The following is a 26957-nucleotide window of genomic DNA, read 5'->3' as shown; positions in this document are numbered from 1 at the left end:
CCTTGTGCTGGACACTTTAAAGAGGATCCAACTGCTAGCTGAAATAGGAATCACCCCTTCCCCAAATTCATGCTTACAATTCCCTCCTGTCTCACAACAGGGGAAGCAGAAGAGATGAGGAAGTGAGACGAAGACCCTGGTTTGCATGTAAAGCTGAAGAAAACTATGGCTAAGTGTATGAATGGGTGAGTACTCACAGCCTCAAATGTCCCACCATCTTCCTGCTCTGCTGCATCCTGCCAGAGCTAAACTCTGGTGTGGATACGCTTGAAAAACTGTGATCAATAAACTACGAACAAACTTTGGCTACAGCTCCTGGCTTGCTTGAAATCAGACACAGCAAACAGCCAATACTAGACCAGAATGCTAAGCCAAACATGGCAAAGCAGCAGCAGGGTTGGTGAGAAGTGAAGCTTGCGAGCTTTTGCTGTGAATACCTAGACACTCTCTCATTCACTTTAAAGTCATAGCTTGGCTTAGTATTACAGTGGTACCTTGGGTTACATCCGCTTCAGGTTACAGGCTCCACTAACCCAGAAATAGTGCTTCAGGTTAAGAACTTTGCTTCAGGATAAGAACAGAAATTGTGCTCCGGCGGCGCGGCGGCAGCAGGAGGCCCCGTTAGCTAAAGTGGTGCTTCAGGTTAAGAACAGTTTCAGGTTAAGAACGGACCTCCAGAACGAATTAAGTACTTAACCCGAGGTACCACTGTATGTGTGAACTTAGCCAAAGAGGATGGGAGAACAAACAAGGTGTGTGGGGGTGGGGCGGGAGGGGGTCTCAGCTTGTGGCACTCTCCTGCTTTTCTTTTTACTTCTCATGGCACCAAGAATGAGTGGATGTGGCTCCTGTGGGCAGGTGCCAGCAGAGGCCCCAGGCGAGGAACAGCGCATGCACTCCAGGTGAGGCGCGGAGGGTGCTCTTCCCCCTCCACACCTCCTGCCCCTGCTGGGAGAGCGCTTGAGGGCAAAGTGGGGGCAGGAGGTGCAGAAGCACTGGCCCACCGTCTGGGGGCCTCTGGCCGTGGATGGGAGAGTGCTTGTGTGCTGGGTGGGGCATGTGGAAGGTCATCTTCACGCTTCCTGCTATGCAGCTCCCGCCACCAGCAGGCTGCAATGGGGATCTATGCGGGGAGGCGGCTGGTTTGTGCCCCCCAAACTGTGCGCCTGGGGGAACGCCCCCCTGGATGCCCCCTTAGCTTTATGCAAAATTGAATGCTATCCCTTCCAAGTCATGGCAGCATGTATCACCCTCCTTACAGTTCAGCCTCACAACAGCAGTGAGAGAGAGACTCTCTCAAGAGAATCCCTGTTCCATTTCCTGCTTCCAGCTCTCAGGCCACAGTAGTCTGCAAAGAAAATGCTGCAGAGGGACAGGTAGCCCAGGGTTGGGCTGAAAGAGACTCCTTTCCTGCTATACAGGCCTGACTGCAGGGTGACACTGATGGTATGCTATAAATCACAATAATAAATATTTAACCATTATTTGACTGCTCAAGCATTCTTCCCTCCTCAAAGGTGTAATCCCAAAAGTCAGCTTGGGAGGACTCAGGGTAACAATCTGCTAACCACCTTGAGTTCCTGCGCCTTTAAGAGCTCTGATGTCTTGGAGGTGTGGTAGGGGCCCAGTTATGCCAACTCCACCCACCTCACCACCTGTAACAGGATACCTGAATTATCTCACAAGTGCCTACAGGACTCCAAGCAGCATCCACAATGCAGGATGAGATACTGGCCCAGGCCCAAGAGCTTGCAGTCAGTGTCGTGGAAGGAAGGGCTCGAGGGTGAGGTCAAGGACTGAGGACTTAAAGGAAACAAAGAGACACTGCAGGTGAGGACAGGAACAGTCAGGTGTGGCAGAGGGAGGCTCCAGGAACAAGTCTGGAAGCCATACAAAGCAGAAGAGGGGGAGCATGGCTGGCTGCTGGACAGAAAAACGGATGCCACTTCAGATGAGAGGAACAACATGAGAGAAAGGCCCAGAAGAAAACAAAGACAACTGGGGCATGCAAGTTTAGCCTTTCTAGTCTAAGCACATACTTTCCACAAAGGGTGGGTTGGGTTGTTGGGGATAGGAACTCAGACTGGGTAGAGGCACAGAGGCGATTGCCATATTCTGTAGCAGCAGCCTTCACCCATTTTAAATCAGGAAAGCGACTTCACTCACAACAGTCAAACAAGTTTAGGGGTGAAAATGGTCAGCTAGAGGGTAAGAAGAACAGAAGGCAAGTATCAAATGTTAAACAATACAGTTTTAAAAAATCACAGATGGACTAACAAATATTAAGAGCTTATAATTATCCAGTGCTTTCTCCCCATAAGAACTCAAGATCCCCCCTCCCCCCCCCCCCCCGCTGAAAAACATATCTATCACAGGGTGTGTCTGTATTTACTCCTTCAGCCCACAAACTGGTAACTGCTTCTTGGAGGTACAATTCAAGTACCCTTCAGAAAAAGGGGACCACCCAGCGCTGCCTTACCTAAATATCAAAGGAGGTAGGCTTATGCCTCTGTTCTTTCCACCCTAAGGACAAAGACACTTGGAGTGACCAAACACATCAAACCACTCTAGGGCAGAAGACTTGCTACAATTTTCAGTCCAGCCCCCACAGCTCATCCAGCAGAGCCTCTTAGGCCGATTGTTGTTGTTGTTTAGTCGTTTAGTCGTGTCCGACTCTTCGTGACCAAAGCCCGAAGCAGCTCTTCACGGCTCTTCCTGCCCCAATGCTCATAGAGAGGTGCTCCATCACCCATTCCAATTCGCTCAGGCGCTTTCGCTCCGCAAACTGAGCACTGCCTGCGCCAGTTTCCCGGTGTCCAGCACCTGACTGGCCTCGGCCTGCTGGCAGCCTTTTGAGTCTGTGCCTGAGCTGCAGCTGAAGGAGTCAAAATCCACGGTAATGTCCTGGACATTCCTCTCGTTGGCATTGTCAAAGCTGTTCTTGCCATGGAGCTGCTTGAGGTGCTTCCTAAGGACGGGCTTGTGGGCGAAAACCATGTCACAGTAGTTGCATTTGTGGGGCTTGTCCCCACTGTGCAGGTTGAGATGGTCCTGTAAGGAGCACTTCTGCGAGAAGGTCTTCCCACAGATCTTGCACTGGAAGGGCTTGATGCCCGCATGCACCCGCATGTGCCGGTGCAAGTTACCCTTCTGTGTGAAGGTCTTGCCGCACAGCAGGCACATGAATAGCTTGTGCATCTTCAAGTGGTTGGCGTAGTTCTCCAGATGCCGGAAAACACGTGTGCACTTGGGGCACTGGTGGTGCCACTGAAGGCCTTTGTCCACCCCCCGGTTGCTGGTGCCAAACATGTCTTTGGAAGCCATGATGAGGCTGTCTCCCCCCATGTACGAGAGGGTGTAGTTGTGGAGTTGGCCTTGCTCCAGGTCACCAGCTCGGTTCTCCACCGTGGAATTGATGAGGGAGTGCTGAGGCTCTGATGAGTGGAGGCTGTTCTGCTGCTCTGAGGAAATAAACTGGTTCTGGTCCTTCTTGCTTCTGACCTCTGCAACCTCCCCAATGGACTCCACCTTCACAATTTGGATGTCGCTATCGTCCATGTCCAGGCTGTCTTCAGAGGGTTGGATGCATGGAGAGTCTGGAAGCAAGGAGTCATCTTCCTCCTCCTCCTCCTTACTCCCCATCCTTGGGCACTCGTTTGGCTCTGAAGAGTCAGTCTGCTGCGGCTGCTTCCCCTCCTCCTTGTTTTCAAGCTGATGTTTTGGCCGGATGAATTTCCACAGGGCCTGTGTGCAGCGCTCCACAATGTGGCTCATCTGAAGAAAACTAGCCGCCGTCAGGTAGTTCACCAACTCCATCTCGGGAAACTCCAGGACACCGGTGTAGCAGGACAGAAGCAGCTGCCTCCCAACCTCCGAACTCTGGAGGATGGAGATTTTCACTTCCCTGGAGTCATTCAGCAGGAACTGATCCCTTAGGAAAGGGGAGCCAGCAGCAAAGACTATTTTGTGGCCGTGAACCTCAAGGTTGTCTATGTGGACCGTGACATCACAAAACTTCTTTTCTTCCCTCAGCTTGTCCATTTTTTGCAGCATGGAGTCCCCATAGTTGTCGAACTGGAAGTGGAGGCTATCAGTTCTTTTGGTCATGTTGACAAACCTGAAAGGGGAAAGTGGATGAATACTGTGAATGCCACAGAAAGAAATAGTTTCAAGACTGTATTAGTTACTTCCCCTGTAGCTCTCGTAATGATCACATCATCACAATAATTACTGTTTTCTCAGTTTCCCTGCTTGTCCCAAACCCAATATTGCTGAAAGAAGCGACTGGACCATGGAAATCGCATTAGCTGTTGGAAAGTACCTTAGAAATTAGGTTATTTGCAGTGCAACCCCGAATGCATTTACTCAGGAATAAGTCTTACTAAGTTCAGTGGAGCTTACCCTCAGATAAGCATGCACAGGACTCCAGCCTTACAAACAAACAAAATGGAAAATAAACTTAATAACTGTGGGGTGGGGTGGGGAGGTGTTTCTGACCAATCAACGCAGCACAGATGCACCATCTCATCCTAAACCTACCAATGACATTAAGCACCGAGAAAGACAAAAGCATCAACCTCTTCACTGGAGGTTTTGAAAGGGAGGCTGGACGGCCACTTGTCAGGTATTCCTTAGCTGTGATTATTGCACAGCAGGGGGCTGGACTAAATGATCCTAGATGACACAGCTAGTGTGGGATGGTGCTGAGGCCACAGCTCAGAGATAGAGCACCTGCTGACGGCCCTCTCTTACCCAGAAAGATACCAGCTGAGCCCTCTCTTACCCAGAAAGATACACAGACGCCTTCTTGAAGGTCACCAGCCCCTGACGTGACTGTACTTTGGCTCTTTCAAATTCAACACTGAGAAGAGAGGATCACTACAGTACCTCACTCACAAACACAAAAGAGCCTGCTGGATAAGGCCAGTGGTCCATCTAGTCCAGCAACTTGTTCTCACAGTGGCCAACCAGATACCAGAACATGAGCACAAGAACACTCTCCTCAACCATGGTTTCCAGCAGCTAGTATTCAGAAGCATTATTGCCTCCAATCACGGAGGTGGAACATAGCTATCCTGCTCAGCAGCCATTGACAGTAGCTTATCTCCTCCATGAATTCAGCTAATTCTCTTTGAAAGCCATCCAAATTAGTGGCCATCATTGCCCAGGGGCAAAACACGAGCCTAGGAAGAGACTGCAAGATCAGGCTAGTGGCCAACTCAGTCCAGTGACCTCTCCTCACAGAAGGCAACCCCAAATGCCGAAAAAGGGAAACCCGCAAGCAGGATCTCAGCACAAGGGCTGCAGTCTTCCCTCCTGTGGTTCGAGCCCCTGGCATTCAGGAGTGTTTACTGTCCCAGACCATGACGAAGAACGCGGCCATTGTGGTTGACAGCATTATCTCCTCTGTGAATCCGTCCAGCCCCCTTTTAAAGCCACCGGAGGTGGGGCGAAGAATAGCCCTGCAGGTGAATCAGGCCCGGTGTGTGTGAGGAGGTTATCTAGCGCAGCCTCCGTCCTCGCGGCCACCAACCAGATGCCTATTCTAGGAAGCCCAGAAGCAGCGCTGCTGCAGCGGCACAAGAGCAGCTCTCCCGTCCAAATGAAGCGCGCTGTCAGAACAACCACCACCCTCAAGTCCCACTCCGCGACCCCCACGTCCCCACTCCCTCCTATTAGCCAAACCACGCCTCTCAACCTCCAGCTGCGTTTACAGAGCAGAAAAACGGCGGCAGCGGCGGACCGCTGTCATGAATGCTGAGGGCGATGGTCGGCTGGCCTCCGCCTCGTAACGCCCCCAGCCCCCCACCCGCAATCGGAGCACTCCTGAGGCGGGACAACCTCCGCCGGGTCTAGTGGCCGCGAGTTCTAACAGCCAACGGCTGGGAGGGGAGCAAGCGGGTAGGATCACCGGCCCCCCAGAGACCCCCAGCCTCACCCCACCTCCTCTCCGCCTCCCCCAGGCGGCGCAGCCACGGGGCTGGCCCGAGGGGCGCGGGAAGGACCGCGCGGCCAGCGGAGCTCCTCCGCCACCTCCTCCTCCTCCGCCACCGGAAGCTTGAATCCCCGCAACACCCCCCCCCCGCAGCCCCACTTCCGGCGCCGCTTCTTTCTTTTCTGAGAGGAGAGGGATAGACGGGTTGCTAAGGAAGAGGACGGGAAGGGGGGCGGGACCGGAAGCCCTGGGAGCCGGAAGTGGCCGGGCGCCCGTCTTCCGGCCGAGCCCCGGTCACGTGAGGGCGGAAGGCGGGGAAGGAGGCGGAGGCGGGGGGCGGGATCGAGGTTGCGAGGCGGCCCGACTGAGGCCCGGCGGTGGCGGCGGCGGCGGCTGCGCTGCTGCTGCTGCTCCTCCTCCTCTTCCCGCTGCCCGGGGAGGCAGACGGAGGCCTTCGAGAGGGTAAGCCGGGCGCCGCCCTGCCCGTACCTGAGCGGGGCTGTGGGGCGGGAGGGCGCTGGCCGCCCCTGAGAGGATCCGGGGCTGGGCCGGCCGGGGGGGCGGCGGCAGGGAGGGAGGGAGGGAGGGAGAAGCAGCCGCCGCCCTCGCCCTCGGGCGCCTCAGCCCCGGGAGGGTCGGCGCTCCCCTGTGTGGAAACAGCGGTTGGCCGGGCGCTTAGCCCTCCCTGGTCTCAGGGATCGAGGGGTGGGTGGGGCTGGGGGCCGGCTCTCCATTATTTATTATTATGGGTAGCTATGACATGTATGTACCGTCCTACACCCGTTAATCCCAGGGCGGTTCACAGCAGGAAAATGAAAGGTTAAAGCACAAAATGCGTAATGACAAGAACAAAACAGACCAGTAACCCCCCCCCCGCCCCAATTCCAACAAACGCCTTTCCAAGGATATATATAGGATGTCAGTAAGCTCAAGGCCTGGTTGAAGAAGGTTTGCCACCCCCTCCCTCCTAAACGTGTATAACGACGCTGCCAGGGAGTTTATGGGAGAGCATCCCATAAACGGGGAGCCACCACAGAAATGGACCGGTCTGGTGTTGCCACCACCCTCCGGACCTCTCACAGCAGAGGCACAAGAAGAAGGGCCTCAGGTGGCGATTGCAGGGTTTGGGTTGGTTCATTCGGCCCATGCATAACACTTACAAACGTTTGTCATGTCACCTCTTGGTCACTAAATGCTTTCAGGTTCTGCAATCCTTTCTTGCTTGGCTACAATCCCTATGTGGATTCCTGCTGCTGGAGTGTAACAAAATATTTCTTATATTACCTTTTTTAACAATAATTCCTCTTTGTACTGTTGCTTTTTTAATGGATCTTCTCAGTAGATAAATGTAGGCATTCATATTATTATTTTGCACCTTCCTATGCGGCGGAACTACCCGCACCTAAATCATGTGCTGGTAACTCCTATCATTCTTGACCACATTGCTGGGTGGGGCTGATGGGAGTTGGTGTACAGCAATTTGTGGAGGACACCAGGTTCTGCATTCCTGACATAAAAGCTACTGCTGTTGTCATGATAATGCTCTCTTGGAGCAGGCACACAAAGAAGGGCCTCATAATTTGGTATACAAATGATGTTAAAGAAATATAAATTATTTGCAATTGTGTTGGGGTGCTGCTGTTGCTCCTGCCAACACCTGGTGTTGCTTTGGTGTTGCATATCCTCTGTGCTGTCTCACCATTCCCAAAGACTCCAGTGTGATGGAGAGTATCGCATGAGAAGTGGTGAGGCCCAAGTTCAAATCCCCTTTCAGTCATAAAACACAGTGGGCAACCTTGGGCCAGTCGTTCTCTTTCTCAGCCTGACCTACTTCACAGGATTGTTGTGAGCATAAAAGCAGGGGGAGGGGAGTAGGCCCCTGTTTCCTGCCTTGAGCTCCATGGAGGAAAAGTGAAAGTTAAATTTACTGAATAAACTGGGTTGTTGTTTTTGTTGTTATTGATGATATTGAAAATAATCATCATGACACAGTATTATTAGCAGTGATAAGAATATAGTGGCTGTTTGTGTTGTGTTTCCACTAAAAAATAGCTGAGACAAGTGCAGTAAAATTTCCGTAGCTGCGTTTCTTTGTCTCAGGCAATATTTTGGTGTCCATGGTATGAGCCTTCACATGTTTTGGGTTAATAGTCCACAAAACAGCCCTGTAAGTTATTCTAGTTTGAGTAGCTCTGCAGTGTAAGTATGTGTATTGTGGGAAAGACTGAGAGAAAAGTAGCGTTCATAAAGGTAGCCAGTGATGCTGCAGCTGAGGTTTTAATTGGGGGCCTCTTTCAGTACAGTGGAACCTCGAGTTGCGGACATAATCTGTCCTGTTGGCACACCTGCAATTCGAAGCATTCGTATCCAGAAGTGCCACGTATGCACAAAGGGCGATTTAGTGCTTCTGCGCATGTGCAAAGCGCGATTTAGTGCTTCTGCACATGCACGAGCAGCAAAACCCGGAAGTAACCATTCTGGTACATCCGGATTGCAGTGGGACGCAACTTGAAAAGACGTAACCTGAAGCGGACGCAACATGAGGTATGACTGTACAGTAACATCTCTGTATGTGTCATGTGCATAAAAGCCCTGAGATGTAGGCTGGTACTGACTACTCATGTAATGGTGAGTTGATAGCTTGAGCTCTTAACTCGTGGATCTTCTCAGCTCAGCCCCTCATTCTGTACCTTGATTGAGGGGAACCATGGAAGTTAGAAGATTTGGGCTGCTGACCTAGTGTTGTCCCAAATGGAGGAGGATTGCAGAACTTTGCCAGATCCTTAGGAAAGACTGACTGAAAAAATATTTATCTTGGATTTTGTATTTATTTATGTAATAAAATTTACACACTGCTTTAAAAGCTTCAAAGTGGTTTACAAAAGATAAAACAGTACACTCGTACCTTGCTTCTCGAATGGCTTAGTTGCTGAACAAATTGGCTCCTGAATGCTGCAAACCCAGAAGTAAGTGTTCTGGTTGGCAGAAGTTTTTCAAAAGCCGAATGTCGTGATGCAGCTTCCGCTTGAGTGCAGGAAGCTCCTGCAGCCAATCGGAAGCCGTGCTTGGTTTTTGAATGGTTTCAGGAGTCAAATGGACCCCTGAAATCGATTAAGTTCGAAAACCAAGGTACCACTGTAAAATCAAGAAAAAATTACAACCCCACTTCAATACATACAAAAGTTAGAATACTAAAGCAAATTAAAATCACCTCAACTTTCTAGGCATCTGGGTGGGCTTTTCTAAACAGGAATGTTTTTAGTAGATGCCAGAAAGAGTACAGTGAAGATGTCTGCTTTATCTCAGTATGCAGGGAGTTTGTAGGGTGCCGTGTTTTTCCCTTGTAGGTGAAGACAGGTGAATAGGGAGGTTCTTGAGATGGTTTTCCTTCGTGGTGGTTTGATGTCAACATCTATGGTATTGTTTGCCAACCTGGTATCCTCCACATGTTTTGGATTGCAATTCCCATCACTCCCAGTCATTGTGGCCATGCTGGCTGGGACTGAAGCGAGTTACAGCCCAAAACATCTGGAGGGCAGCAGGTTGACAGCAGGCCTGTGTAGTCTGGTTTTATGCCCCACTCTCTCTGCTTCTTGGCCCTTCTGCTTTCAGCTACATGGGAGTCCATAAAATTTATCTGAAGGTGTTTTAGAGCTGATCTGCTTCAAATGAAACAACACCATGATGGTAGCCAGGTCTGTGGGATGAAGCACTCATGCTTGCTTCTATAGTTTCTGTAGGGTGTTTGTTTACAAAGCTAGGATGGGGTGGAGGTGTGTGTGTGTGTGTGTGTTGCTGGGCTGTTGACAATCTGATTGCTGTAGGAGGAAGAAGTGAAGCTGCAAGAGTCTGTGCACCCCAGAAGTGCCTGGGCTGTGTTAGGAATACAAGTGTTAGGAATACAAAGGCTTTATCCATGCAAGTGTGTGTGAGGGGATAAACTTAGTCAGCACAAGATTAGTACTGGTTTGGCAACAATATCGTGTGGTTGGGGAAAGAACGAGGTTTTTCTGACTTTTACAAGAGGGAGTGGTAAAAAACAGTAAACTTGTTGTCTTTTATTCCTGTATATATCTGATTTGGCATTTGGTGTTTGTTTTAGAAGAAGTTTTAAGAGAGGAACCGAACCGGAATTAGAACAGTGCACAGGCGTGGGGGAGGGAGGGAGAATGAAAATCAGTTGACACCACAGCCATCTGCTTGCCACTGCCCCACCCCCTGAGGCATTTGCTACGCTGGCTTAGTTGGATGAGCATGTTATGCTTAGAATTACCTGATTGCAGGCTGTAACTCCTTTGATAAAGGGCAGGGAGTGTTTGTGTAGCTTGAGCACCAGCTTCTTGGTCCCACAATACAGTGCACATAACTAAGAGTGCTACAGCATAATACTGGAAAGACATTGGTTGTGATGGCAGGGAGAGGCAGAACTCATGGACCACAATCCAGCCAAACCCAAGCATTTTAGACTTGCATTTTTTTCCAGTGGAGGAGTTAAGCACAATGACCAGTCTGTCCCCAGTGAGATCAAGGGGACATAAAAAGTGCTCAACTTTGGCCTTGTTATATGCCTGCCTGCCTGCCTGCTTGCTTGCTCACCCCCATTGCAAAATCCTTTAAAAAGGGTGTGTTTAATGTGGTTTTCAAAGGTTAACAAAAGAACAGGGAAATTCTAGAATATTTGACATTTCACAATGGTTCAAGAAATTGCAAAAAGCTAAAAACAGACTGTGCAACTAAAGAAGAATAAAAGGGAGGTTGGGCATTTGGTCTTGTTGGTAGATAAAGTATTATAGCATATGTGTATACACTGATGTGTCTCAGGAGCTCTATGTCTGTTGGTATGCATTGAAACGGATTGCTTTTTGAAGTTCATACAAAAGAAGGCTTTGACAATTTTCAGCATAGTCTGATGATCACTAATTCCTTAGACCACAGTTCCCCAAATTTGGGTTTCCAGCTGTTTTTGGACCACAACTCCCACCATCACCAGCTAGCAGGACCAACGGTCAGGGATGATGGGAACTGTAGTTCAAAAAGTCTGGGGACTGAAGTTTGGGAAGCCCTGCCTTAGATTATTGAAAGCTTCAACTGTGACCCAGAGTTTCTGAGAAGTAATTGGCATCCAGAGAATTACTATTTATTTATAATACTTGTATCCTGTTTTATAGCCTTGAGTGAAGGTTATAAAAAACAAATAAATGTAATGTAATGTTGCTTTCTCCTGATTTATGCCCCAGACAGTCTTCAGCAGTGTGTGTCAATGAAATTCTTGTATCACTGTTTTGAAGTGGCCTGCCCTGGGAAATACTTTTAGTTTGAAACACCAACCAGAGAGTCCAAAGAGTTGTCAATTTTTTTAGGTCCATATCTGGAGCAGAGCCTTTAGTTCATCATCATCAGTTTATTTGTATGCAGTTTTTCCACAGTGGACCTCAAAGTGGCTCACAACATACCAAATGAACAATAATTATCATAACTCAAAAAACCCCATTAAGAACAATTAGGGACAACTATAATATTAATGAATACAAAAAATCAAGCCATACAGAAGTGCTGTAAATAACCTAACCTAATTTAGCATCTTAAAACTAAACAAGAAAGAACTTCAAGCTTTTCCTGCCAGGTGTTGGGCTATAACTCCCACCTTCCCTGGTTAGCATACCTGTGGTGGTTGCTTTCCAAAATCATCTGGAGTCCTCCAGGTTTGGAAAGGGTTCCATATATAGTGTGCATATATAGTTATATATATTGCTATGTATTGAGTTATGTAGTGCTACAACCCTTTAGGACGTTGCGGTTTTCATCCCCTGCTGAAACCAAATGGAATCTTAGTAGTTGAACAGAATTGCAAGGTCTTCAGGACAGAGACCTATAATCTTTGTTACACACAAGCAGAGGTAGCCAGTTTGTTCCCTCCAGAAGTTGGTGGACTACATTTCTAATAATCCATGACTATTGGACATGCTGATAGGAGTTGTGGTCCACAAAATCTGGAAGGTACCACATTGGTTAGCCCTGCTATGCACGTATGTGGAACTGTATAAATAAATGGCAACTATGATGATCACACACGCCTCGCCCAGAAAACCTGCTCGTTTTATTGTCATATATGTAAGTTATATCCAAATATTGTATCCCACGTATTTTCTGCTTCTCAACATGAGGCTTAGAATACACATTAAGAAGAGAATATCAAATTCTCTGGGATCTTTGACTGCCGCCATATTTGTCACTGGCCACTATCTTCTGTTGCCCATGACACTGTTGTGGTCATGTAGTGACCCCCCCCCCAACAAAAAAAGTTGGAAGGGAGCCTAATAGTAGCACTTGGGCTACTTACTAATCCTCAAGATTTTAAGATTAAAGTCTAATTGGTCTGAATGCCCCTATTTGTGCTTAGTTTCCCATTGAGTCAACCTTGTACAGTATTTATATGCTCCCTTTGAGACAGCATAGAGCTTTATACAGGTGGGTAAGTGGACTATCAGAGGAAAGATGAGGTGTTAAGCCCCACTTTACATCTAGCATGGCAAGCAAGAAGGCGAGAAGCCCCCCCTCCTACCCTTCTCCACATCCAGCAGAGAAATGCAGGAGGGATGTTCTCCCTTCTTGGGCAGTCTCTAACCAGCTAGTAAATTAAATAAATACCTTGCCTATTATGAAGAGTATTTCAAGGAGGCTTACAGTAGAATCCATTGAAAATACAAATATAAAATAATAAATCTAGCAGCGTTTCAAGACTCCGTTTAACTAGAATAGTTCTGACAAGTGGCTGGTATATTTGATAGCAAAGGCCTCCATAAACAGGTAAGTTTTCAGCATGTGCCAGAAACTGCATGATCACTTTTTGTTGTTGTTTACTTACAAGACTGGATAGGGAAATCTGAATTTCTCTCCTGGGTGGCTGAAGCATGCCATTTCCTCTTTCAAAATGACTTGCAAATGTTTTGGGGAGCTGAATTCTTAGCACAGAATCTTTGTGTGTTTGTGGCTTCTCAGATTGAGTGGTGGATCCTCTTTCTTGTTCAGCAAGAAATGTCTATTCTCCAGCTGAAGGGTGATTGGGCAATGTGAAAAGCAAACTTTTATTTTTATTTTTTATTTAATAAAAAAAAGATGCTTTACTGCTTCTTTGGTGCGTCACTTTTCTCGGATAAAAATGAACGAAACTATTGTGCTGATTACTCACATAGAAGGATGGCTGCAACTGTGCTGGGTCAGACTTTACTGCTGGGTTGAAGAGGCATTATATTTCTATGGTATATGCAAAAAATGTTAGGCCTACTTTTGAAGCTGAAATTTATTGGTATTGGCACAGAAGATGACCTGTCCCAAAGATGGTGCAACTACTTGTGGAAACAATGACCTGTCTTGCCAGCTGTTGAGAAAATAAACTTGTTGAGAGAGCCTTGGTGGGCCAAATGCTGTCTGTCCTTTTGTATTCTCCCTTTAAAGGAGGACTCAGAAAAATCTTTGAATCAAGATCTCTGGCCTGGATTTTAATAGATGGAATGCTATTGTTGGATATTATGCCTTCTGACAGATTGCTGGTCCTGCCAATGTGGTACATCTCAAATTGTCAAGGAAGCAGTTTTTATTCCTCCTTTACCTAGCTGCTGAAATCAGAAAATCTGCCTGGGGAGAGGAATTAAAAACCTCAAAAGCAGGAACCTTTGGAGAAGGCAGCATTCCATAGTCTTATCTGGCTGGCTGCTTCTGGCTGCTTGCTTCTTTTGCGGTCTTCAAAGAGCTTGGGAGAAATTCCAAGCTTCAAGGAGTATAAAAATAATTTGGTATCACCAGCTTCTTCTTGCTGATGCAGTGCTATGAAATCTAGACCTCTGTGTTTGTTATTTATTGGAAGGGGCACAGGAAGGGTGTTTTTCTTGAGAAGCCCTCCTTTCTTTGGGGTGCAGCTTTCTGAGGGTGCAAGATCGTGTGGGTGGATGTTTGCCCTAGTTTTGAACTTGTGTCAGCCTCCAGAAATTATTCTAAGGAGCAACTGCTGTATTTGGTTCAGCTCTCTTGGTTTGGATTAGCTGCAAGTTTGTTATCAGTAAGGTAGCTGGAGTGTTGAGTACAATGGTACCTCGGGATGCAAACGGGATCCTTTCCAGAGTCCCGTTCGCATCCTGAAGCAAACGTAACAAGTGACGGTGCGTCTGTGCATGCGCAGGTTGCATTTTGCCGCTTCCACGCATGCACGTGACATCATTTTGAGCGTCTGCGCGAGCGGCGAAACCCGGAAGTAATGTGCTTTGTTACTTCCAGGTTGCCGCGGAGCGCAACTCGAATGTGCTCAACCTGAGGTATGACTGTACAGTAGTACCTCTGGTCACGTACTTAGTTTGTTCCGGAGGTCCGTTCTTAACTTGAAACTGTTCTTAACCTGAGGTACCACTTTAGCTAATGGGGCCTCCCGCTGCTGCTGCGCCACCTCATTATGAGGTAAAGTTCTTAACCCAAAGTACTATTTCTGGGTTAGCAGAGTCTGTAACCTAAAGCGTCTCTAACCCGAGGTACCACTGTACTCCTGGCCCCTCCCTGTCGCAGGCAGGAGCAAAATGAAAAGGCGGATACATTTAGCTTGATGAATTGGACTATTCTTGGGGCAAGGTTTGTATATGAATGTGTGCCTTATATATGTATGCACACACATGGAAATGAAGCTCTTATTCGGCCAGCGACGAGGCATGTCCCTGGCGACTTCTGGAGCCCACCCCCTCCTTTTCCCATTTGATTCATGTATGTGAATAAAGGACAAGCGGATTTTCTCTGTCCAAGGAGGAAAATGTAGTTAAATGTTAAAACATCTGAAAACTGGACTCCCTCCCAACCCTTAGCTCTCTGAGTGATCTGGAAATACCATAACTTGTTTAGATCTTCTTAGGAAGAGACATGGCAATTGTCTCTTGCAAGTTTTTTTTCCTTACGAAATTTGTCTTGGACTGCATCTGTGATTGTGCCAAACTCCACTTTTCTGGGAAGTCTGAAGTTATCTTAATTATTTGGCATATACTCTTGTAGTCTTACTTAAAATCTTATTTTCACATTCTTCTGGGAGTCAGAGTGCCTTGGACTACACGAGCAGCAGACCTCAGCTTTTTAAGTGTTGCAGAAATACTGTGATGATTTTTAATACATATGCATGGGATGCAAAGTGTCCTGAGCCGTGGAAGTTAGCTGCAGTGAAAAATCCTTCCCATTTCTCAGTTCCTAGATAGTGAAACCAGAGGTTTGTGAAGTGGATCCCAGGTGAGGCCACATGAGGAAGAAGTTCTTTGAAAAGAGAGAGCCTAGTGTCCCGGATCTGGGCCTTCCTACTTGAAGGGAGCAATGGAGACCCCCTCCCCCAAACCGAGGAAGCCTTTCCCCCTCCCCACATGCCAGCTTAGTTTGCCCAATTTTCTGTAATTACTCCCTTCCCTCCTTTTTTGAATTTTTGCCTAAATGTGGAAGACGGCCAAGTCTGAAAGAGGCAGGAAGGAGCCGGTTGTGCCAGCTCAATTTTGTATTGGTTTTTTGAAGCTTTGGCTGCCTTATAATGTGTCTGCCAATTGATGCATCAATACACAGTGTATTGTCTGCATTGAACTGCAGCAGCAATTTCAAGCAGTGGATATTCCAAACTCTACCTGGAGGTGCTGGGTGTGTGGTTAGGCCATTTGGCCTGTGGTGAAGGTGGAATGCTCAGGAGAGCTTTCCACAACTCATTTCTTCCCTAGCTGCTGCAGAGTGACCCTGCAGTGCTGCCAGCTGGACCTTGCGACCCAGTGGTTGCTGTCACCACCAACCCCAAAAGCAAAGGAGGGAAACTGGGAACTGCCAATTAATTGTTAAATCCTGGGATGCTGGACCAGTGCAATTTACACAGAGCACAAGGGCCATTCTCCAGCCCTCTGCTTCTCCCTGAGAATAGGGTAAATTCCACTCTAGTCTTAGACTTCCAATAGTGTGGAACCCAATGCAGTCTAGGTGCGTTTTGGATTCCCAAACCCTGAGGGCGGCAATCACTCATCCAATTGTGAAATTTTATTAGAAATATCTCTTATTAGAAATAACAGATAACGGAAAAGCAGGCAACAGGTCAAGCAGAATAATACACAATAAACTGTAGCCTATTTACTGCAACATGGTATTGCTAGTCCATTTAGCTGAGGATGGTGAAGCTTCCTGTTGGAAGACCTGGACTGGATTCCCAGCAGCGAGATTAGGAACAAAATGCAATGGCAGCTCAGCCTTTAAAGGCTCCCCTGCAGCTGGAGGCCATGTCTTCTGGCTCATTTGATCAGTGAAAGCCAGAGTTAATCAGGTAGATCACATCTCCCAAGCAGCCCTTCTGAGCACCCTTCTGCTTTTGATAAAGCTGGAGGGAGACACATGATAACTCGGGCTGGGCGATGTAGCAATACATTGTCCAAAATTGGTTTGAGGTCCACATTGTGATAACAGTTTCATAATACCTCGTGTTGCGTTTGCTTCAGGTTGAGCGTTTTCTGGTTGCGTCCCGTGGTGACCCGGAAGTACCGGAAAGGGTTACTTCTGGGTTTCACCATTTGCGCATGCACAGACACGCAAAATGACATCACATGCATGCGCAGAAGCAGCAAATCGCCAGACACGCAGATGCAGGTTGCGTTCTGCTTATGTTGTGAACGGGCCTCCGGAACGGATCCTGTTCGCAACCAGAGGTACCACTGTATTCAACTTGGAGATATATCCCAAAAAAGAGTAAAAAATTGTGATGTGGGATAAAGGGTGAAGCTGGTCATAACTCCTCTCATTATTCCTGCCACCCCTGTTGCTCTGTACTATAACAAAACAGTTGTAAAAACATGTTAAAGGTAAGTAAAAATGTATTGATTTTACACCCCTATGTAGTAGCAGTTGTCAGGACATTACCCTGTTTGCTTCTACCTAGTTCCATCCTTATTTCAGACTGCTTAGCTGGTGATGTATCACAGTGTTGACCACCAAGCATCACTCAGCCCTAGTGATAGCCAAGCTTAGAGAAGTGGTGGGGCAGGGGACCAGGTCCTGCATCACATGGCCCATCTAGCTCAGTGTTGTTTACTTTCCAGGGCCTTGGGCGAAGTGCCATTCCAGTGCCATGTTATTGGGTCATTCAGCTTGGGGGTGGGAAGCATTTTTCAGCTTGAGGACCTTATTTCCTCATTGGAGAAACTTCTGAACAAGCCACGCCAGTGGTGGCCAGTGGCCAGAGGCAAATATTTGGTGTATCAATAGATGCGAATCCTAACCTTGTATTATTATCATTATTAAAATTTGTATACTGCCCAATATCCATAGATCTCAGGGTGGTTCAGAACATAAAATTACAATATAAAAAACACAAAAGACAGAAATCATCATCATCATCATCATCATCATCATCATACCCTGCCCATCTGGCTGGGTTTTCCAAGCCACTCTGGGCGGCTTGGAGCAAAATACAGTGGTACCTTGATTTTAGAACAGCTTAGTTTATGAACAACTTGGAAATAGAACACTGCAAACCCGGAAGTAGATGTTCCGGTTTGTGAACTTCGCCTTGGAAGCTGAACATGTACGGCTTCGTGTTGAGTGTGTTCCATTTGTAAATTGAGTCTCCTGCTGCTAACCAGAGGCTTCTTGTTGAGTCTGTTGGCTGTTGAGTCCTGAACCCCCCTTTTAACACAGAGGTGATATTTGGAGCCTTTGTTTTTGCTATTTTTTGCGTTTTTGTTTGTGTGGCTCTTTCATTTTTGGGGCTGTGACTTGTTCTTCGTTTTATGGGACTGACTTGTGACTGTGACTTGTGGCTTTGTTTTTGTGACTTGTTTTTGTGACTGTGCGGAAACCCAGTTCAGCTACTGATTGATTGATTGTGTGACTGCAGAAATGGATAAAAGCCCCTGTCTTATTTATTTTATAGTACAGTACTTTATTGCTTTCATTTTATGGATCAATGGTTTTGTTAGATGGTAAAATTGATGTTAAATTGCTGTTTTAGGGGTTGTTTTTAAAAGTCTGGAATGGATTAATCCATTTTGCATTACTTTCTATGGGAAAGCATGCCTTGGTTTTAGAGCACTTTGGTTTTGAAACAGAATTCTGGAACGGATTAAGTTTGGGAACCAAGGTACCACTGTATAAAAACATAATAAAACATCAAACATTCAAAACTTCCTGATACAAGGCTGCCTTCAAATGTCTTGTAAAATTTTGTTGTTGTTTATCTGTTTCAGATCTGAAGGGAGGGTGTTCCGCAGGGAGGGGTCCACTGCCGAGAAGGCCCTCTGCCTGGTTCCCTGTAGCTCTCGCAGTAAGGGATAAATAAATAAAAATAAGAACAAAAACAAACCAAAAATCCTCCCTCCCACAACACATTTAAAAGGGCATCGAATGTCAATCAGCCAAAGGTCTTATTGAAGAGGAATGTTTTTGTCTGGTGCCTAAAGGTGTATAATGAATCCTCCAGCCAATCCTCCCTGGGGAGAGCATTCCATAAATGGGGGGCCACTGCAGAAAAGGCCCATTCTTGTGTTGCTTGCCCAGCCAGCCCCTGGCCTTGTGGCTATGTTTTCAATCAAACAAAAGCCAGCAGTTTCTGCACACGCCCTTAACGCGTCTTCTCACCCACCATCCATGCAAGGAAGAGGTTGCATTCTAGCCAAGGAAAGGGAGGAGGGCATGGAGGTGGGCCAGTGAGGGGTGTGGCCTGCAGCAAGTCCCAAGGGCTACTTTGGGCTTATTGGTCTGAAGTTCCTCTGATATAGATGAAGATGCCAGTAATCTAACCTGGGACTTTTTGCATGGAGTGCGTTATTCCAGGGAGCTGCATTCCATCTCGAGCATGAGGATGAATGGTGCCGTTTCTCTTTTAGCCACCAGAATGGCGGGGGCAACTTGGGAATGTGCTTTATTAAAAACCCATGTGGAGGTTGGGACAGTGAATTGGGTGACATCAGCTCTGTCTTGGTTTCAGCACTGTAACTGAAGATAAGGAAAGGCCTTGTGGGTTGCATTGCTCTCCCCTATCTGCTCCCTTGGAAAATCTGTGTCAGTGCCTTGTGCTGAAATGATGAGGCCTGCCAACCTCTGCCCCAGTTCCTGCTTCAGTGGCCATTTCTTAAGGTTTAGGGCAGTAGTGGGGAAGTTGCGGGCCCTTCAGATGTTCACCAGCCCCACTCAGCATGCTCCAGTGGGAAAGGATGGTGGGAGTGGTAAGCCAACAACATCTGGAGGTTCATCGGTTTTCCACCCCGGTTTGTGGCATTTTGCTGTATTTTTAAACCACATAAAATAATAGAAAATATCTGAGCAGCTTACAGTAAAAATACGCCAACAATAAAAAGGAAATAGTATTTAATGTAATTATTTTAACTTGGATAAAAAACATGCTGTTTGCTGCTTTGGGGGCCTTTTTGGCTGAAAAGTGGTGTATAAATAAACGGTAGCGATAAGTGGTAACTTGGCTCAACAGCAGCTTTAGCTGTGCTGGTTCTTAACACTGTGCAGCTGTGTAGCTGTGAATTTAAGAACATCTCGAGGCATGACTTTCTAGGAGCAGCTTAGTAATAAACAAACTTATTTTATTTGTTTTTCAGGTACTTGTAATACAAGCCCATCCATGAGTCAAGCTTCCTTTTTTTAAAGTCATGGATGACAAGGCCTCTGTTGGAAAAATCAGTGTGTCTTCAGACTCGGTATCCACTCTTAACAGCGAAGATTTTGTCTTGATTTCCAGGCAAGGGGATGAAACACCATCCACCAATAATGGTAGTGATGATGAAAAGACAGGCCTGAAGGTAAGAGCCTGTAGTTCAAGTCTGATCAGGCAGAGATGGGAGTTCAGTATTGGGGGAATGGGGGAGGAAGGGAAGGTATATCTGCACAGCACGGTCACTCTATTCCTTTTGTCAGCAGTTACTTGCTGGAACTGGCTTCTGCAATCCCAAATTAAATTGTTTTTTAATCTGAAGCATTTTTACACCGCTCTTCAAGGGCTCCCAGGGTGGCTTGCAGAGATCAGTGATAAGACAAGTCTTTGCCTTCAGACTTGCTATATAGAAGGCATGATACAAAATGAAAAACATTTGGGAAGGAGGAGGAGGAAAGCAAACCTGGGCATTAGGTGGGTGCTAAGTACTTTATGGGATGCGGGTGGCGCTGTGGGTAAAAGCCTCAGCGCCTAGGACTTGCTGATTGCATGGTCGGCAGTTCGAATCCCCGTGGCGGGGTGCGCTCCCGTCGTTCGGTCCCAGCGCCTGCCAACCTAGCAGTTCGAAAGCACCCCCGGGTGCAAGTGGATAAATAGGGACCGCTTACCAGCGGGAAGGTAAACGGCGTTCCGTGTGCTGCACTGGCTCGCCAGAGCAGCTTCGTCACGCTGGCCACGTAACCCGGAAGTGTCTGCGGACAGCGCTGGCTCCCGGCCTATAGAGTGAGATGAGCGCACAACCCTAGAGTCTGTACCTTTACCTTTACCTTTTAAGTACTTTGTAACTAAGATCTATTGCCAGGCTGGATAACTTTTCAGTCAAAGTGCTGCATTCCCTTGTGGGCACGGTGGTGATGGGCAGAACAAAAACCAGACACTGCCAGAGGTCAGTATGTTATATTCCATCCATTCAGAAACCAGAGGTTTGTTTGTGCGCACGTGCCCTCTCACACCATATCACTCCATCTAGACAAGCAAGGGAGATTATCGCAGCCGAAGCACACATTCCAGCCAGATGAAAGCATTGGAGGAAGGCCAGTGAGGAGTGCAGCCTGGGAATGAAGTATGGCCTGCTCACATGAATCAGTTCCTCTTTTAGGTATAGGTACCTGCAGTGGCTCTCTCTAGAGCACTGCTTCTGCCCTCACCCCAGTTTAAATTGCATGGCTTGGCTGCTGCTTCTGACCATATTCTTTAACTGTGCACTGAACCATACCAGGGAAGGGGTGCTGAGTGGTTGGGGAGTGTTGTCCCAGTGCCACAGATCATGAGTGTCCAGAATTCTTCTGTGTTGTTGTTCCAGTATTTGAACTGTGATTATTAAATGTTTGGTTGATTACGTGGTGTGGCTGATAAATCCAAGCTTGCAGCCCATCTGATTTAGTGCAGACTGTTTCAATGTGATGTGGTTTGTTGGGAACCCTGGCAACATTGAGCTTGTTGCAAGACACTGAATGATTTCCTCCAGCCCAGTGCCTGGATGCTTCCTGTTTCTCCAATTAGTTTACATCTGCTCCAGAGTCTAAAGAATAGGCTTCTTCCCAAAGGTATTGTGTTCCCTGTTTAAAAAGTAGGGGCCTGGCCCAGCTCTGCTCTTGAGCAGGCTTTTGAAAAACAATTCGAGGTCACAGTAATTACCAAACGGAATTATCTAATCTGGAACTCCACACTGTGTTACTTTAGAGTGTTTATCACAGGCCAAGGTTAGATACAGTGCTTAATGACTTGGATGGCTTTGAACCTTATCTTGCTTCTTGTCTTGGCTGTGGTATTTGAGTGAGTTTGTTGTGTTTGAGTGATTGCTGTCTGGATGCTTAAGGGAAGCAGGGCAGCCTCAGATGAGTCCTGGGGGGAGCCCAAGCCACGTGGAGTCTGTTAGGTTTTCTCTCATAGTTTTGGCCTCTTTTACTTCACTGAAGAAGTGCGTAACTGTGCATGGAAAGAAGGCTCTCCATGCTGGGCAGAGAGAAAACATGCCCTGGAATACAGAGTGTGAGTGTTGAAAAATAGTGATGTGGGTTTTCTGGGGCGGGGGTTGGATTGTATGCAGGGGGAGGGGGAATCTGTGCAAATTAGGTTAATTTGCATTGGAAAATTGTCAACTTGCCTTGGAAGACTTTCTGATGCCCTACAGTGATGTAGTTTAGCATATTTATTTCACTTGTATTTAGCAAATGAGTATCCTGTGGTATTTTTTGTCCCAATACACCATAAATATTTGACCTGAAATGCTTTGAAACTTCTAAGCATGCCTAATACGGTGGTACCACGGGTTAAGTACTTAATTCTTTCCGGAGGTCCGTACTTAACCTGAAACTGTTCTTAACCCGAAGCACCACTTTAGCTAATGGGGCCTCCTGCTGCTGCTGTGCTGCAGGAGCACTATTTCTCTTCTCATCCTAAAGCAAAGTTCTTAACCTGAAGCACTATTTCTGGGTTAGCGGAGTCTGTAACCTGAATCGTATGTAACCTGAAGTGTATGTAACCTGAGATACCACAGTATTGGGTTTTCAGTTGGCATCCATTCATTCTTCTCAATGAACTTATGAAATATAAAATTTACCAGTGGCTTTTTGGGTGTATGTGTAAACACATTTACTGCCGTATCACCATTGGGAATGCTGTTGAGCAAGGCTTGAGCTCTGATCATAAATGCTAGCACTGCCTTGAATGCCGCTCTTGACACTCACTTCCTATTGCCATGCCTCTTCCAAGGGAGTAATTATTACAGGGTGAGATTGGGTTTTCTTTTTTACGTTCTTAATGTTGTAGAGCCTGGAAGGAGCTTGCAATGTTCAAGCACAGCTAGAAATCCTAGGGCACATCCATGGCATGAGCTTACACGGTTCCACGGTTGTGGCTTCTCACTGGGAGGATGGGGAAGTTGCATTGCTGGAATGGGAGAAGTGATGGGCTACCACAGAGGAAGGATGAGGCCTGTGGTAAACAGTGGTCAAAACTGTGAATATTAATTATTGACCACTATTGCAGGGGCTGAGCCCCATTTATGTTTGTGGTGCCCAGTTAAGAATTGCTATTAAAAATGTGTTATTAACAAGGTGTCACTGATGTGAACTATGTATTAGTTCATGTGTTTCGAAAATATAAATGGAAAGGGTGGCTGAATTATGTTGTGGCGTCTGTAACCTAGGTTTCAGGAGCCATCTGGTGAATATCTTATGTACTGTACCTGAGTTTCTAACACTGACACTTGTGATTCCTGGCAGCCAGTATTCAGAATCACACGGCCTCCTCCCTTAATTTACTTGAGTGTGTGTTTGCACATGTTGGGGGCTGGGGGACCATTGCCCAGTCCCTGACAGCATCTCTGGTTAGAAGGGTTAGGATCTGCCTCGGACCCTTGAGAGACCCTGCCTCTTACAATACTTTCCTAGATGGTCAAGTAGTTGGTTTCTGTATAATGCAGCTTCCTCTATTATGTGAGCAGTGATCGGGCTGGGAGGTGTCTGATTGAGCGCGCACATCTTTTAACACGCACTGTTCTGGGAGAGTCACTTCTGTGCTTGCTTTTGCCCCTTATTTGCCTACACATTTGGAGAGGGGGTGCTAATCAGAGTTGAAAGACTTGACAGCACCCGGCAAAATAAGGGCCTCTTGCCAACATGCTTTGATCCTGGCACCAGTTGCTAGAAACCACAGGAGGGAAGAGTGCTCTTGTGCTTGAATCTTGCTTGTGGGTTTCCCACAAGCATCTGGTTGGCTACTGTGAGAACAGGATGCTGGACTAAAGGGGCCATAGACCTGTTCCAGCAGGGCTCTTCTTATGCTCTTGCCTTACCAGCAATCCAGCTATTCATACCAAAGTGGGTTGCAAGAGTACTTCAACCCTGAACCCACAGGCTGCACACAGCCAGGCATCATGTGAGTTTGCAACTGGAGCAGGTCCAGTAGCAACCACATGGAGATCTTTGGATGCCAGGTTGGCAGCTGATATCTCCACCTGGCTAGCCTCCCCAGCTTTCTTAAGCAGGTAGGCAGAAGAGCTTATTTATTGCATTTATATCCCACCATATTCTGCAAGGAGTACATGGTTCACCCCCTTGTCAGTTACCGTATTTTTTGCTCTATAAGACTCACCTTTTCCCTCCTAAAAAGTAAGGGGAAATGTGTGTGCGTCTTATGGAGCAAATGCAGGCTGCGCAGCTATCCCAGAAGCCAGAACAGCAAGAGGGATTGCTGCTTTCGCTGCACAGCGATCCCTCTTGCTGTTCTGGCTTCTGGGATTCAGAATTTTTTTTTCTTGTTTTCCTCCTCCAAAAACTAGGTGCGTCTTGTGGTCTGGTGCGTCTTATAGAGTGAAAAATACGGTAATTTGTACAACAACCCTGTGAGGTGGGTTTAGAGGTGTGACTAGCCCAAGATCATGACTTGAGTGGGGATTTGATCTCCCAGGTCCTGGTCCAACACTCGATAACCACTACACCATGATGGCTTCCTAGAGTACCTCTGCTAAGGGGCAGCTATATAGATTAAGTAGGTAAATAACTATAGAGAAAACAAAATGTCACTTAGAGAAGGATCCAGGGTGGATAAAAATCAATGATTTTTTAAAAGAAAAATAAATCAGATTTTTTTATTTAAATCGGATTTTTAAAATAAAATGCTTTTGGAGGAAAAATATTTTTAAAGATAGTTTTCTATTTAAGTTAATTACAGTCCAAAGGCTATTCATCAAGAAATAAGGATTTATTTAAGTTTCTCATGTGTACTCAAACTAAGTTTTTTTAATTTAAAAAAATTGTTTAACCACATCAGTTAACAAAGATGGGTATGTATGCTTTAATGTTACAGTATTGTCTTAGTTAAATAAATGCTTTAAATTGTTATTAAGGAAGTGATTATTTTTCTCATTCCAATAATAATAATAATAATAATTTATTATTTATACCCCGCCCATCTGGCTGAGTTTCCCCAGCCACTCTGGGCAGCTCCCAATCAGTGTTAAAAACAGTACAGCATTACATATTAAAAACTTCCCTGAACAGTACATCGGAAAGGATGTCCAAATGTAAACAGTTAACTTATTAAACCTCACTATAATTTCATAATTATTGGTCTATGTATTTCTAATAGTATAACCAAATCAGTAATTTTTTATATAACTGTAAAAACTACTCTGAACATTTTTTATTCCAAAAATGAAACCGTCATCTGGTTGTAAATATTAAGATTATACTAGCAAGAATGAGCCTTTCTGTAAAAAAATGATTTAAAACAAGTCTTACTGACTAGTGATTTAAATCATGATTTAAATAAATTTAATTTAAATCTAATCCACCCTGGAAGGATCCAAAATATTTTCCTTGAAGCTTGAATTTGTTTTATACTGGATTGTTTTATTTGATGTTTTAATGTTGTAAACCACTTTGAGATTATTTCTTTAAAATATAAAGTGGTATATAAATGAAATGAATAATAACAATAACAATAACAATAAATTTCACAGTTTAAAAAAGGTACCTAGACATTCTGCTGTGGTGACCGTAACTTAGGTTCAAGGTGCCATTTGGCAATTAGCTTATATATCTGAGTTTCTAACTCTGGCTGCATATTGCCTTGTTGCATGTGGGGCTGGGGCAGAGGAAGCGAAGCCACCCCACCAACCCTTGTGCTGCCTTCCTAAAGCTGGATAAGCAAGGCTTTGGGCTTTGGGAAAGATGTATTAGGCTCTGGCAGGGTCCTAGAGCTCTTCCATCTTCTTCCCAAAGCTGGGAAAGCACTAACTTTGCTTTGGAAAGAAGACGAGAGGACTTTAAGACCCTGCCAGAGGTCTTCTCTCACACCTCACACCTTCTTAAAGCCCAGTGATGTGATGTGAGGGTCACATGTTGCTTAGGGCCACCCAAAAGGTCCTGAGTTAGAGGGAAGCAAGTTTGTTACCTATGGTGGGCCAAATTCCGCTTCATCATTGGCAGCCAAAGACCCAAGATCGGGGCTGCAGTCACCTACAGTGTACATAGCAATGACTAACAACCTGGTAATGTTAATGGGTGATGATGAACCCACTGGCTGGCATGCTGGCACACTCCTTGATGCCCAATGTCTACTTGTATCCTTTCATATATTATGCTGGGATGGGGAACCTCCAGCCTTCCAGCTGTTGCTGGACAGAACGCCCAACATCCTTGACTATTTGCCATGCTGGCTGGGGTTGAAGGCCCAATAATATCTGGGCAGCCCCAGGTTTCTTACACCTGTATTATAACATATGATGGATCAATTAAGTCCTACTATATTTGTTTCTCTTGTTCTGGAAACCAGCAAGTCTCTCCAGCTGAAATGCCCCCTTTGCATATTGTCTTTTACGCAGTTAAATATCCTCAAATATCTCCTCTCCCTCCTTTTGGATTTAGACTTTTTAAGGTCAGATTATTTGTGGATGCCTCTTCATTCTGTCTGCTGGAGTTTTCTCTGTACACAGAAACCTAGGCAATAGCCTTCTACTACACTTAAAATAAATACCAAATTGCTTCAGACTGAGTCAGACCATAGGCATTGGTCAGCATTGTCTACTCAAGGGGTGGGGAACCTTAGCCCCAGGGCAGAATCCAGTCCTGCGTTTCCAGCTGCCAGGACCGTCTTCACAGTTTCCACAGACCATGCCCCTTACTAGCCTTGCTCTGTATCCTCCTTGGGCTCTTTTGCCTGGCTGGAATTGGCCTTTGAACTGTGATGAAGCCTCTAGCTTGCCTGGATGGAGAGGTGTGTGCAAATCCCTAGCTGCTGCTGCATGGTTGCAATGCAGCCTACATTTCAAAGGCCAGAGTCACATGCATTGCTCTGCCTATGTTTGATTCTGGCTCCCAGAAGGTTCCCTATACATGAAATGCAGCCCTTGGGCTGAAAAAGATTCTGTACCCCTCATCTCCCCTGTCCACAGTTTCCAGGATCTTGGTCAAAGGTCTGTCCTCTCCACCTGCTTTCTGATTATCTTAACTGGTGATGCCAGGGACTCACAATGGCACCCTCTTTGGTACACAAAGCGACTGCTCTGCCTCTGAGCCTACAGCTTTTCTCCAAAGGCTTGTTCTCTTCTGATGCAAATTACAGGGCAAAGCTACCTGCTGTCTAATTTAGCTCAACAGGCTTAACCAGATTTCAGGCCATCTTGGTCTGTCCTTGTACCGATATGAGAAAGACTTCCTTCCAAGTGGAGACGGTAATGTTCCATGTGGCTATGGTCTCGGTCGCATTGAATCTGTGAGCCAGGATTGGCCAGCTTTGTGGCTCTGGAGGTTGCCTCCTGTCCTGGAGATGGAAGTGAATGTGACTAGGTGGCATCTCCACACCTACCATTTC

At 46.4% G+C, this 26957-nt stretch overlaps 2 protein-coding genes and 1 long non-coding RNA gene across 7 annotated transcripts in view; 1 reads left to right on the top strand and 2 right to left on the bottom strand.

Moving 5' to 3' along the window:
- The window catches only part of ZBTB26 (zinc finger and BTB domain containing 26), a 147206-nt gene extending 141139 nt beyond the window's left edge, over positions 1–6067 (bottom strand). The window contains exons 1-2 of one of the 4 annotated variants that reach the window (XM_081896524.1): positions 5944–6067; positions 2675–4117 (exon numbers count right to left, since the gene is read on the bottom strand). In XM_081896524.1, coding sequence (XP_081752650.1) covers positions 2764–4107 — 1344 coding nt within the window. In that variant the 5' untranslated portion in view covers positions 4108–4117; positions 5944–6067 and the 3' untranslated portion in view covers positions 2675–2763. Of the gene's footprint in view, positions 1–2674; positions 4118–4401; positions 4731–5938 lie in introns of those variants that run through there. The other 3 variants (XM_081896523.1, XM_081896522.1, XM_081896521.1) reach the window with 3 other exon arrangements.
- The window catches only part of LOC309361600, a 215819-nt gene that overhangs the window by 12655 nt on the left and 176207 nt on the right, over positions 1–26957 (bottom strand). The gene's annotated exons all lie outside the window — the stretch shown is intronic.
- The window catches only part of RABGAP1 (RAB GTPase activating protein 1), a 90408-nt gene continuing 69688 nt past the window's right edge, over positions 6238–26957 (top strand). Inside the window, exons 1-2 of one of the 2 annotated variants that reach the window (XM_081896361.1) lie at positions 6248–6397; positions 19525–19725. In XM_081896361.1, the coding sequence (XP_081752487.1) occupies positions 19576–19725 (150 nt within the window). In that variant the 5' untranslated portion in view covers positions 6248–6397; positions 19525–19575. Of the gene's footprint in view, positions 6398–19524; positions 19726–26957 lie in introns of both variants that reach the window. The other variant, XM_081896362.1, reaches the window with a different exon arrangement.

Source organism: Podarcis melisellensis (genome assembly GCF_964234715.1).
Source record: "Podarcis melisellensis genome assembly, chromosome: Z".
Taxonomy (NCBI): Eukaryota; Metazoa; Chordata; class Lepidosauria; order Squamata; family Lacertidae; genus Podarcis; species Podarcis melisellensis.
The sequence above is the reverse complement of the archived record's forward strand: the minus strand, read 5'-3'. Positions and strand labels throughout refer to the sequence as shown.